At 40.6% G+C, this 13,790-nt stretch overlaps 1 protein-coding gene across 14 annotated transcripts in view; it reads left to right on the forward strand.

Moving 5' to 3' along the window:
* TPX2 (TPX2 microtubule nucleation factor) overlaps positions 1-13,790 on the forward strand; it is a 74,680-nt gene that overhangs the window by 42,722 nt on the left and 18,168 nt on the right. For all 14 annotated transcript variants that reach the window (XM_072800474.1, XM_072800478.1, XM_072800479.1 and 11 more), the window contains 5 exons: positions 38-159; positions 1,420-1,571; positions 3,077-3,245; positions 7,551-7,692; positions 8,439-8,655. In XM_072800474.1, the coding sequence (XP_072656575.1) occupies positions 38-159; positions 1,420-1,571; positions 3,077-3,245; positions 7,551-7,692; positions 8,439-8,655 (802 nt within the window). The remainder of the gene's footprint in view (positions 1-37; positions 160-1,419; positions 1,572-3,076; positions 3,246-7,550; positions 7,693-8,438; positions 8,656-13,790) is intronic.

The raw sequence follows: 13,790 nt of genomic DNA on the forward strand, positions 1-13,790 counted from the left end.
TCTCCTTTCTTATTTCCTTTACTGGTTTGTCCCTTAGGCAGAAGACTCTAAAAAGTACTGAGGAGCAAGAGTTGGAGAAGAGAATGAAAATGCAACAGGAGGTGGTGGAGATGCGGAAAAAGAATGAAGAATTCAAGAAACTTGCTCTTGCAGGAATAGGTCAGCTTGGCTTTTGTTGAATCTGATTTATGAGGGGTGCTTCTCATAACATTGGTAGGGTTTTTGAAGTCTCTAAAGGGAAAAAGGCTTTCTTGGTTAGTTGTCAGTAAAAATCTGTGTTTATTAGAAATGACCAATATATCTCAATGACCATTCCCTAGAATGTTTTATATACATTAGACCAGGGTCCCTGGCTGGTCAGTCAATAGAGCATGCAAGTCTTGGTTTGAGGGTCATGAGATCAAGCCCCAAGTTGGGTGTAGAGATTACTTAAAAAAAAAAAAACAAAACACAACAACAAACTATCACATTCACCAGGCCTTTCCTTTTTATTTTTATTTTTTTTAAAGATTTTATTTATTTATTCATGAGAGACACAGAGAGAGGGAGAGGCAGGCTCCATGCAGGGAGCCCGACATGGGACTCGATCCCAGGTCTCCAAGATCACACCCCCGGCCAAAGGCAGCGCTAAACTGCTGAGCCCCCCGGGCTGCCCTACCAGGCCTTTCCTAAAGTGCACTGTTGCTCTCTGTCTCTAAGTGAGTGCCTCTAAGAATCCTAAGTGAAAATTCTGGAGAACTCACACCCTTCTTTTGAGGCCTTTTCCATGAGACCTTCCCTCATTTCTTCAAGTAAAATGAATTCCTCCTTTTTCTTCCTAATTCATTTTCTTTGTATTAGGAAAAGAAGGGATTAGGATTAAGACAGAAGATAAAGCCATTGGAAAAGCTTTCAAAAGAAAGCTGAGTGAGTCCAGTTGTAGCTACAGAGGAAAAGTAGGACTGAGGGAGCCAGAGGGGGAGGTGTCAGAGTTTTTTTGCTTTGCCCTGTCTGGAATAGAGTTATTATTGGTGGCATCAAAGCTATAAAGCCCTGCTTTATAAATCACCCCTGTAGTTTATAAAATTTCCTTCTTAAGACATATTTAGTTAAATGTGCTTTTCAAGTCAGTTCATAGCTTTTCCTGTCAAAAGAACTCCAGTTACTGTGTCTCCAGAGCTATGACCACACCTGGGAGTTGGGGTTTTTCTCCCCTTGTGCTACCTCCTTACAATATGCATCTGACCAAAGGTCCTCAAACCAATATTACTCAGTAAGGCCCACATAGTAGTGTCCCTGATGACTGTTTTGGATGATGTGTAGAGTTGAACAAAGTTAGATCCATGGTGATAGAAATACTGAAAGGACTGGTTAAAGGGGATTTACCAGTATTCTCTATTCTTAGTGTTACCTGTATGTTTTACTCTGCTTCTCACTCAGGGCAACCTGTGAAGAAATCAGTGATCCAGGTAACCAAATCAGTTGACTTCCACTTCCGCACAGATGAGCGAATCAAACAACATCCTAAGAACCAGGAGGAATATAAAGAAGTGAACTTTACATCTGAACTGCGAAAGCATCCTGCATCTCCTGTAAGTTGATGGGTTTGATGGATGTTCTTGTTACTAGTTCAGCAAGGATTTCAGGTGTAGTAGTTGTGGTCACTAGTTCTAATAATATAATTGAAAGAAGCATTTAAAAAATTAATTATTTTAAAAAGATTTTTATTTATTTATTCATGAGAGACACAGAGAGTGAGAGAGAGAGAGAGAGAGAGAGGCAGGCAGAAACGCAGGCAGAGGGAGTAGCAGGCTCCATGCAGGGAGCCTGACATAGGACTCGATCCTGGGTCTCCAGGATCAGGCCCTGGGCTGAAGGCGGTGCTAAACTGCTGAGCCACCCAGGCTGCCTGTCTGAGAAGCATGTTTTTTAGTTAAGATAGATCTAACCCCTCACTTTATCCTATTAGTTATGTGATCTTGGAGAAACTGCTCTGTTTTTCTGGGAAGCATCTTATGAAGTTTCTGTGAAAAATGAATTAAGAATGTATATAAAGCACAGAATTATGTGTGACAAACTGTAGGTATCAGCTTGTTGCAGCTTGTGCTGTTGAAAAATTCTTGGAAAAATTCTTGAAAAAATTTTGTGTCTGCAGAGTTGGTGTACAATATATGATAGGGCTTATGGGAAAAATGATGTTGGGGCAGACCACTCAAGTCTAACAGAAACCGTAAGAATCCTAACTGAAAATTATAGTACTAAGAATTTCTACTTGGATTTGCAGTGGGCGTCATCACTTATTGAAGTCAGCCCTTTGCAGTTTGAAACCCTGGCGTTGTGCTTCTTCTGTTGAGATGTAGACCCTTAAAGAGTTTTGTTTCCAGTCAGAGATTAATTTTATGAAAATTAATCATCCAAGGACTAGGCTTCTTCATCTCTTAGTTTTGGGGAGGATGTCTGGAGATTTTGATTCAGGTAGCTACCTGGCCTAATCTAGACCTAGAGCCCAAATCAGCTTTTTCTTAATGGGATTGAGTGTGAGGGCAATAATACCTTTGCAGCTTTTTGTTTTCCTTCTAATTCTCAGAAAACTTGTTCTTGCTGGCTTTAAAACATTGACGTGCTTGGGAAAAATCGCCTTATTTACTATTGCAGAACAGACACTTTTTTTTTTTTTTTAAAGATTTTATTTATTTATTTATCCATGAGAGACACAGAGAGAGAGAGAGAGAGAGAGAGAGAGAGAGGCAGAGACACAGGCAGAGGGAGAAGCAGGCTCCATGCAGGGAGCCCAATGTGGGACTTGATCCCGGTTCTCCAGGATCATAACCTGGGCTGAAAGCGGCGATAAACCGCTGAGCCACCTGGGCTGCCCAGAACAGACGATTTGTTAAGTGCTAGATCCTTTCTCCCTTTTTTAAAAGATGGGAATAGACTAGTTTTAACCTTTGCTCAAGGACTGACAAATTTAAGAATAATAACCTTTGCTTCACCACAGGGCTTTTTTCTTTTGATCCTCTGTGCTGAATATGTGGCTTGTGGTAGATCTGAGCTCTTCCATAACACTTCATTTGGAGAACAATTTCTTTCTTTACAGGCCCGAGTGACTAAGGGATGCACCATTATTAAGCCTTTCAACCTGTCCCAAGGAAAGAAAAGAACATTTGATGAAACAGCTTCTACATATGTGCCCCTTGCACAGCAGGTTGAAGCCTTTCACAAACGAACCCCTAACAGATATCACTTGAGGAGCAAGAAGGATGATAGTAAGTTTCATACCAATATTATAGCTGGCTGGAGCCTCCCCTAGAATTCCCTTTGCTTACACAAATTTGCCTTTAGTTGAAATCCTAAGATTTTAAACTGAAGTATGGTATGTGCCTATATGCAGATAGCAAATGTACCATTGAGCATCTTTGAACTCCTCCACCCGACCCCTGGCTATCAGTGTACTTCTACGCATTAACCACCTTGAGCCTCTTGATTAGTAATTGGCCAGGAATTACACCTTTGCCATGTGTCAAAGTGTTATGGTATAGTTACTTAACCTATAGACAATAAAAGCATTCCAGTTTTTCAGGGTTGTGTGCTTTTGTTTAGCCATTTAACAGGCTTTACCACTAGAAACCAGGCACTGTTGGGAGTAGGGGATAATAAGCAGTGAACAAAATGGAATTGGTGCTGCTCAATATCAAGTTTCTAACTTAGAGAAACAAATAGATCATTACAATATGGTAAGTACTAGGGACACCTGGGTGGCTCACCAGTTGAGCATCTGCCTTCGGCTCAGGACAACTATTTTATACCACTTCTATTTCTCAAACTTCTTTACCTTCCTTCTTGCAGTAATTATTTTCATAAAGACAGAAGCTAGGAGATTAGAATTCTCTCATATGTTCATCCCAAACCTACAAACCTGCCAGCATTTACACCCACTCCTCTCTCTTCCACCCTCCCTTCAAAGAACAAACACTCCACCTGAGCTTAAGTATCCTTTCCCTACCTGCCCACGCAGGTATCAATCACTGCTTATCTCCTTTCTGCCCTGGATCTTCAACTTCTTTCACTGCCAGGGACACAGCACAAAGACATGCCCTACCTATCTCCCACCTCTCTTGACTCTTGCATTTCCCTCTACATTCATAGCACTTACATATTGTTTTGTTTTCGTTTTAAAGATTTTATTTATCCGTTAATGAGATTTTTTTTTAATTCATGATAGAGAGAGAGAGAGAGAGAGGCAGAGAACACAGGCAGAGGGAGAAGCAGGCTCCCCACAGAGAGGGGAGCCTGATGCAGAACTCCATCTCAGGACCCCAGGATCACAACCTGAGGTGAAGGCAGACACTTAACCACTGAGCCACCCAGGAGCCCCCAAGTATAGCATTCCTTAATATCGTTATTATGTTCCAGTAGTCATTCATCAAATTTTAGATTAGAAAAATAATGAAAAAATTTTTTCTAATAGAAATTTAAATGTTAAATATGACTTTCTAAATAATATATAACTTTTAGAGTCTGATATACCCTGCTTTTAAAGAATCTTGGTCCTGGCAAATAGAAAAATTTTTTGCAATTTTTAAAAGAAATTTTAATTCCAGTATAGTTAACATATAGTGTTTTATTAATTTCATGGGTTCAATATAGTGATTCAACAATTCTATGCATTACTTGGTGCTTATCAAGATAAGTGTACTCTTAATCTCCTTCACCTGTTTCACTTATTCCACCCCCCCCCCCCCGCCCCCCGACCTCCCCTCTGGTAACCGTGTTTGTTCTCTGTAGTTAAGCATCTATTTCTTGGTTTGTTTTCTTTTTTCCTTTGTTTTGTTTTTTAAATTCAACATACAAGTGAAATCTTATGGTATTTGTCTTTTTCTGACTGATTTATTTCACTTAGCATTATACTTGAGATCTATGTTGTTGCAAATGGCAAGATTTCCTTTTTATGGCTGAGTAATATTCTGTTGTGTGTATAAGTGTGTGTCTCTGTGTGTATACGTGTATATTATGTCTTTATCCATTCATCTATTCATGGACACTTGGGCTGCTTCCATAATTTGGCATTGTAAATAATGCTACAATAAACATAAGGGTATGCATATCTTTTTGAATTATTGTTTTTGTGTTCTTTGGGTAAATACCCAGTAGTGGAATTACTGGATCATGTGGTAATTTTATTTTTAATATTTTGAGGAACTTCCACACTGTTTTCCATAGTTGCTGCACTAGTTCACTAGTTTGCACTCCTACCAACAGTGTATGAGGGTTCCTTTTTCTCCACATCCTTGCCAGTACTTGTTTCTTATATTTGTTTAAGATTTATTTATTTATCTGAGAGGGAGAGAGAATATAAGCTGGAGTAGGGGTGGAGGTAGAAGGAAACAGGCAAACTCCCTGATGAGCAGGGAGTCCGACATGGGGCTTGATCCCAGTACCCCAGGATCATAACCTGATCTGAAACCGAAACCAAGAGCCCAACATTTAACTGACTGAGCCACCCAGGAGCCCCCTCTTGTGTTTTGTTTTGTTTTTAAGATTTTATTTATTTATCTGACAGAAAGCGAGAGTGCACACAAGCAGGGGGATGGGCAGAGGGAGAGGGAGAATCAGGCTCCCCACTGAGCAGGGAGCCTGACTCAGGACTCCATCCCAGGACCCTGGGATCATGACCTGAGCCGAAGGCAGATGCTTAACCAACTGCGCCACCCAGGTGCCTCCTCCTTCCTGTGTTTTTGATTCTAGCAATTCTGACACATGTGAGTTGATCTCTCATTGTGGTTTTGATTTACATTTCCCTGATGAGGAGTGATGTTGAACATCTTTTCATGTGTCTGTTGGCTATCTGTATGTCTTCTCTGGAGAAATAATTGTTCATGTTTTCTGCCCATTTTTATTTTTTATTTTTATTTATCTATTTTTTAACGATTTAATTTATTTATTCATGAGAGATACAGAGAGAGCCAGAAACATAGGCAGAGGAAGAAGCAGGCTCCTTGTGGAGAACCCGATGGGGGACTAGATCCCAGACCCCGGGATCACGACCTGAGCCAAAGGCAGACACTCAACCACTTAGCCACCCAGACATCCCAATCAGCCCATTTTAAAATTAGATTATTGGGGGTTTTGGGGTTATAGAAGTATTTATATGTTTTAGACACTAACCGTTTTTTGGATATGTTGTTTGCAAATATCTTCTCCCTTTCATAGGTTGTTTTTTAGTTTTGTTGTTTCCTTTGCTGTGCAGAAGCTTTTTATTTTGATAGAGTCCCAATAGTTTATTTTTGCTTTTATTTCCCTTGCCTCACAAGACATATCTAGAAAAATGTTGCTACGGCTGATGTCAGAGAAATTATTGCCTGTACTCTCTTCTAGGATTTTTATGATTTTGGATCTCACAGTTAGGTCCTTAATCCAGTTTGAGTTTATTTTTGTGTATGGTGTGTTTTTTCCATTTTTTATTTAAAACTTTATATAGTTATAGGGCAGCCCCGGTGGCGCAGCGGTTTGGCGCCGCCTGCAGCCCGGGGTGTGATCCTGGAGACCGGGGATCGAGTCCCACATCGGGCTCCCTGCATGGAGCCTGCTTCTCCCTCTGCCTGTGTCTCTGCCTCTCTCTCGCTTTCTCTGAATGAATAAATAAATAAATCTTTAAAAATAAATAAATAAATAAATAAATAAATAAATAAATAAATAAATAAATAAATAAAACTTTATATAGTTATAAATAATGGTTATATGTATACTTGAAGGCTGGCTTATTTCTAAAACAAATAGATTTGGTTTCTATCTTCTGCTGTTATGTGATCAGATCTAAATTAGAGGATTCAGTCTACATAATTATGAAGATTAACAAGGTTGCCCTGACAAGTGAATTAACGTTTTCTGTGAATGGTAGTGGTGGTGCTTTGACATAGTTTTTTTGCTTTCTCTATTTGACTTTCTTTGAGAGGTGATCTTGATGTTTTGATGTAGATGCTTTTAGGGAATTCACAAAATTGGGAGTTATTACTTGATCTTTAGAAAGGCCTTTTTTTTTTCTTAAGGTTTTATTTATTTGAGAGGGAGAGAGAGAGAAAATAAGCAGGGAGGAGAGGGAGAAGCAGGCTTCCCATGAGCAGGGAGCCCAATGTGGGGCTCAATCCCAGGATCCTGGGATCACGACCCAAGCCGAAGGCAGACACTCAACCGACTGAGCCACCCAGATGTACTAGAAATGCCTTATTTTTTAAAGCTGGAATAAGCAAAAATCTCATGTGTCAGTAAAGGCAAAGTAGTTGGCACTGTCAATAGAAGGGCAGTAAGTACATGCCTTTCTAGTAGTACATCAGACACAAATGGATTTTAAGTTCAGAAGATGATAGTTCCCAAAGACTACCTTCATCATACCCCTCAATAAAGAGTCACAGGCAAGAAGGGGCTGCATATTTGTCAGGTTGGCTGACATGAGCTGAGCTGAAAGTGGAGGGCAGCCACTCTGATTTGGTATCACAGGCTGCTAAGCTGAATCAGCACCTACAGCAAACAGAGTCTTGGGGAGCTAGGTGAATATCTGTTATCTTGCTTTACAGCTCTGTTACCCTCCAAATCTGCTGGGCTCAAGATATCCAGAGACCCACAGACTCCTGTGCTGCAAACTAAACAGCGCACAAGGCCTGTGACCTACAAAAGTGCAGCAGATCAGGAGGCTGAGGAGCTTGAGAAACTGCAACAGTAAGTTCCATCAGCAATATTTGAGGAAGAGTTCCAAGAACCTGCTTTCTTTTCATTTCTATAATGGGGATAGTTGCTGCTTTTCTTGCCATGGGAATTTATGGCATTTAAGTTATAGGCTCTCTATAGTCTGTCCCCCCTGCCTCAATGATTAAAAAATTAGAAGTGGGAATATGGAGATATCCTGGAGTATAAACTGTTAAAAAACGAATGCAGAGGTTGGGGTGGGAGAGGACATTCCTTCTGAGGAAGGAATCAGTCAGAAGGAATGTCCTCTGAGCTTCATTTAGGTAGATTCCACCCTTTATGGCTACTCAAGATCTCATTCCAGCTATAATAATAGGTGGAGGAAACTGGAACGTAATATGGTCAACTCTGGAGTTTGTCTCCTGTATCCTTCTTTCATTACTTTTTTTTTTTTTTTTTTTTTTTTATTTTTTTTTTTTATCTTTTTTTTTTTTTTTTTTTTTTCTTTCATTACTTTTTGTACTTCTTTTGAGGAGGAGCAGGTTCCTCTGGGAAAAGAAACACCAGTCTTTAATGTGCTGGGAATGTTAGGACTGGCTCCTTTATTCTTTGCTCTGGAGGTAGAGATAGTGGCTATGGAGAGAGTCAAAATTCTGCTGTGCTTGGGTCATTGTAATAATTACTATTTTTCTATTCTGGCTTACTTTGTAGTTTGTGTAGCTTTTATTTTGTTAACAAAATTTCTTTTGGTGGTTGTCATTTAAACTCTTATCTTACAGATACAAATTCAAAGCACGAGAACTTGATCCCAGAATTCTTGAAGGCGGGCCCATCTTGCCCAAGAAACCACCTGTGAAGCCACCCACTCAGCCTGTTGGCTTTGATTTGGAAATTGAAAAGAGAATCCAGGAGCGGGAATCAAAGAAGAAATCAGAAGACGAACACTTTGAATTTCATTCCAGACCTTGCCCTACTAAAATCTTGGAGGATGTTGTGGTAAGAATGGTTGAGGCTCTGCATGCTGGTGGAAACATCCTGCTCGTGACCAAATATCCACCCATTCACAAATGTTTGAGTAGGTAACTATGATCAAAGCATCATTTTAGGAGCTGTAGGTGATACAGAGACATATCAGAAGTGGATTTTGCTCTCAAGAAACGCGAGTAAGGGAGACAACTATGTGTAAATAATATAAAATTAGATAAAGTGTTCCATGAGAGGTGGCAGTTAAAAGTACTATAGGAACTCAAACCAGACAATGATTTCTTCCAGACCGAAGGTTCAGGGAATGCTTTGTGGAGGGAGCATATGGCTTGGGCCTGAGCCTTCACCACATGATCCATATGTTGCCACTGTCATAATAGCCAACACTTTCACTAAGTGCCAGGCACTGCTCTAAGCCCCTTCCATGTATTAACCTGTTCATTTTGACCACAATGCCTTCAAGTGATTTACTATAATCTATCACTGGTTTCAGATGAGGCAGTTGAGGTTTAGAGAGGTTATGTGGCATTCTCCTGGCACTCAGCTAGTGAATGGTGGAGCAAGGATAAGAATTCAGGCACTCTGGCTCTGGAGTTCATGATCCTAACACTTCATTATATTGCCTCTCCATTATATGGTGAATTTGGACTTGTAGAAATGCAAATGAAATGGACTAGCAGAGCATTTGAGGCAGTGGAAGTAACATAAAAGTCTGAAGGTGGGAATAATGATGAGGGGTTACTGGAAAGTGAGTGGGGTCAGTTAAGTTAGAGAAAAGAAGTATATCAAGAGGAGCAAGTGGAAACAGGTCAGAGAAATGGGTTGTAGTGTGCTGGTGGGCTTATAGTCAGGATTTTAGAGAAAATGTACAATAAGGAAGAGATGCCATAGTCAAAGAATAAGTAATAGAGTTCATCTACATAAGTGCAAAGATAGGTTTTAGATAATTTCTGTGCAGATCGGGAAATAACCCTCTTCCTTCATTGGACTGACTGATACCCAGGTATTAAGAATTCTCTTCTCGCATTTTCTTTTTGCTTGCCATTTTGATTCACCATGATTTTAAGTGGAGAGAGTCCACAGTATTTTACCTTGGACTGTGTACTTAGTTCTGTTTACTCTGTTTTCTTAGCACTAGGTCAAAAGCATCATAACACATAGAAATAGTTCTTCCCCTCTTCCCATCTCTTCTTTAATCTGTGAGCTTTTTGCATATGAGACCTCTTTTTTTTTTTTTTTTTTAAGATTTTTATTTATTCATTAGAGAGAGAGCACGTGAGTGGTGGAGAGACAGAATGAGGGAGAAGCAGACACCCCACTGAGTTGGGAGTCTGATGTGAGGCTCAATCCCAGGACCATGACCTGAGCCAACGGCAGACCCGCAACCAACTAAGCCACCCAGGAGTACTGTTTTCTTTCTTTGATGCACAAAAGCTGTAGGCCTAACTTTGTTACACAAACTTTTTTTAAAATTTAATTTAAATCCAATTAATTAATGTATAGTGTATTATTAGTTTCAGAGGTAGAATTATTACACGAACCTTTTTTTTTTTTTTTTAAGATTTTTATTTATTCATGACAGAGAGAGAGAGGCAGAGACACAGGCAGAGGGAGAAGCAGGCTCCATACAGGGAGCCTGATGTGGGACTTGATCCTGGGATTCTGGGATCACACCCTGGGCTGAGGGTGGCACTAAACCGCTGGGCCACCGGGGCTGCCCCTGTTTACACAAACTTTTAAGAAATCTTTTCCCACCCAGGTGATCACTCTCCAAATCCTATGCTGCATTTGTCATTACTCACTGATGAAATGTTCTGAATACAATAAGGGAAATACAGGTTGTATACAAACTTCAGAATCCTAGAGCCTAGCAGAAGGGCTCAACATTTTGTTTTACTAGAAAACCAAGGCCCAGAGAAGAGAAATGACTTCTTCAAGTCTTCTGTAACATGCATTTGGCACCTTGCTTTTAGTAATATCTATTTCTCCAACCTCCTTTTTCCCCTGCTACAAATTTTTGGTTTTTATTTAATTCACTACCACCCTTTTGATTTTTATTCTTCTATCTCATATACCAATATTGACTTTTTATATAGTCTTAAAATCAAGTCATTTTTGAAGTTATTTTATTTATTTCTTTTATTTATGATAGTCACACAGAGAGAGAGAGAGAGAGAGAGAGGCAGAGACACAGGCAGAGGGAGAAGCAGGCTCCATGCACTGGGAGCCCGACATGGGACTTGATCCTGGGTCTCCAGGATCGCGCCCTGGGCCAAAGGCAGGCACCAAACCACTGCGCCACCCAGGGATCCCTTGAAGTAATTTTAAAGGGAATATTTAAATCACTATGTAAATTGAAAACCAGTATTTTTGCCATGAGTAACAATAGTAACACTTAATACATAAAGCTTATTATGTGCCAAGTTTTATTCTAAGCTCTTTAGTTTCTATTATTTATTTAATTCTCATAATAATCCTGTGAGATAAACACTATGGGTCTTATTATTAATCTGTTTTAAAGTTAGGAAATATAGAGGTTAAATAACTTGCCCAAGATCATAAACTAGCCAGTGGCAGAGCTGGGACAGATACTAGGTGGTACAGTTTCAGGGTTTGTGCTCTTGTATTTTTTTTTTTAATTATTTATTTATTTATGATAGTCACACAGAGAGAGAGAGAGGCAGAGACATAGGCAGAGGGAGAAGCAGGCTCCATACACTGGGAGCCCGACGTGGGATTTGATCCCGGGTCTCCAGGATCGCGCCCTGGGCCAAAGGCAGGCACCAAACTGCTGCGCCACCCAGGGATCCCGTGTGCTCTTGTATTAAAATAGAAGATACTTCTCTAAATAGAAAGATCTTAGGAAATATGTGACTGTTAAAGAAAGTACTCTGCATCCCAGCTAACATCCTCCTCCATATTATTCTTACCTGAATCTTATTTTTAGAAATGCTAATTGAGGAAATTGGCTGGCAGTTTTTTTACTTTGGATGTGCTAGGGTGAAGTGGTACATGTGCAAGGGTGCCTAGAGTTCTGTAAGAGCTAAGTGAGATCTTAGAGTAGCCTTGTACCAGGTTTGCCTTGTTGAGAATTCTGGATAAACAGATCAGCAAAGCACTAGGTAAGTAAGATGCAACTGAATTGATGTGTGGTATGTGCTCCAGGGAAGTGTTTGCCAAATAGCTGATTCTCAGAATCCTCTGGGGATCTTATTACATAAACAGACTCCTGGGCCCCACCCCTGGAGTTTTGATTTGTTATGTGCAGGATAGTTAGAGAGAGCCCCAATGAGAACTTGGTGTCTGACATACAGTAAGCAGTCATGTTGTTAATAGTAATAACTGTCCTTAAAAAAAAAAAAAAATAGTAATAACTGTCATTTTGTCGCATGCTTACCTTATACCAAGTGTTCTGTGTAGATTATTGTACTTATTTCATGAAACAATTCTTAAGAGGTAGGTTTTATCTTTAGTCCTATTTTTCAGATAAGGAAGAGACATTTAGGTGTCTAGTATGCAGAACCAGGATTTGAAGCCATCATATTCTGGAGCACTGTATTATTCTACCCCACAGTGCTGACTTACCATCATTTATTTTAGCAAACTCAGTTTTTGAGTTTGACACTGGCTGCTTATAATTCTCCCTTCTAAAATTTCTAGTGATTTCACTTCAGCTATTGGTTTCTAGAGAAGCAAAGCATAGGAAACATTAGGTGTCTTCTCTCTCACCCCCTTCATTTTTTAGAAAAGAGAGGCTGTGAGAGCGGCTTGCTCATAGAACCATTTTTAAAAGTTGGTGGCAGGGATCCCTGGGTGGCTCAATGGTTGAGCGTCTGCCTTTGGCTCAGGGCATGATCCTGGGGTCCTGGGATCGAGTCCCACGTTGGGCTCCCTGCATGGAGCCTGCTTCTCCCTCTGCTTGTGTCTCTGCCTCTCTCCCTGTGTCTCTCATGAATAAATAAAATCTTTAAAAAAAATAAAATAAAATAAAAGTTGGTGGCAGAATTGAGATTAGGTCCCTTAACTTCTAGTTCTGGACTCTTCCACCAGAACAGAAGAGCTTGCTTCCCAGGGCCCAGATGCAGCATATCTGTTTGCCACCATTGTTCTTCATTGGTGTCTCTTCGGTGCTGAAGCTCTTTCCATGGGTCCTTATGGTACTTCTTGTGCTCTTAAACTTGTGGTTGATAGGTGGCAAGGAGACAACAGGGCTGATGAGAGATGGGCTTGGGCAGCAGTGGGCCATGAGGCAGAGCTGAAAAAAGGGCTCTTGGGGCAGAGGTTGAGTGATGAAAACCTTGAGCTCGAGGGTGTGAAATGTGAACTTGGTGCCCACATCTAGTGGGGAGCTGGGGCACCACAGAGGCGGATGTGGTGTCAGTGAGGCCAGTGAGTAATTTTAGCAGTGATGTTTTAGGGCTGACTTGGGGAGACCAGCAGGCTTTTTTTTTTTTTTTTTCCATACTCCCTGAGATAACATTGCTTCACAGTAATTTCCTAAGTGCTCGTATCCCAGGGCATTTGGGGGCACATCCTGCCATAGAGAGAACACTCTCTCCCCGATCTTGGACTGCTTTCCCTAAATGTCCCATCTATCCACCCATATTGCCCACTTCTGGCCATATATCACTTCTTCAGAGCTACCTTCCCAGAGTTTCCCATTAGGAGCTTCCCCCCAATATCCTTTAGCTCCATATTCTGCTAGGTTTCTTCAGAGCGCTTGTGAAGATCAGGGAATCCCTGATTTGTTACCCTTTCATTGTCTCTTTCCTTCAGTAGAATGTGAGCTCCCTGAAAGCAGGGAGGTGTACATCAGTCTTACTTACTTTCATATCCTCCATACCTAGTATTGTTGCAGAAGCAACCCGATATTGGATAACTGAGTGAGTAACAGTACCAGCTGAAATGCACTGGCCTAGGTTGTGTTAAGTACTGGGAATTCAGAGATGGGGGAAACACAGCACTCATCCTCAAAGCTTTCAGTTTGGTAGAACAGAGTGATATGTGAACATATAAGGAAAGTAGTGTCAATCAACATACATTCATCAAACAATTACTACTTCTTATAGATCCTATGGAGAATGCAAAGGAATGTAAATGATGACATCCCTGCCCTCAAGGAGCTGACAACTAGGAAGACTTAAAAG

This window comes from Canis lupus, chromosome 26 (genome assembly GCF_048164855.1).
Source record: "Canis lupus baileyi chromosome 26, mCanLup2.hap1, whole genome shotgun sequence".
Taxonomy (NCBI): domain Eukaryota; kingdom Metazoa; phylum Chordata; class Mammalia; order Carnivora; family Canidae; genus Canis; species Canis lupus.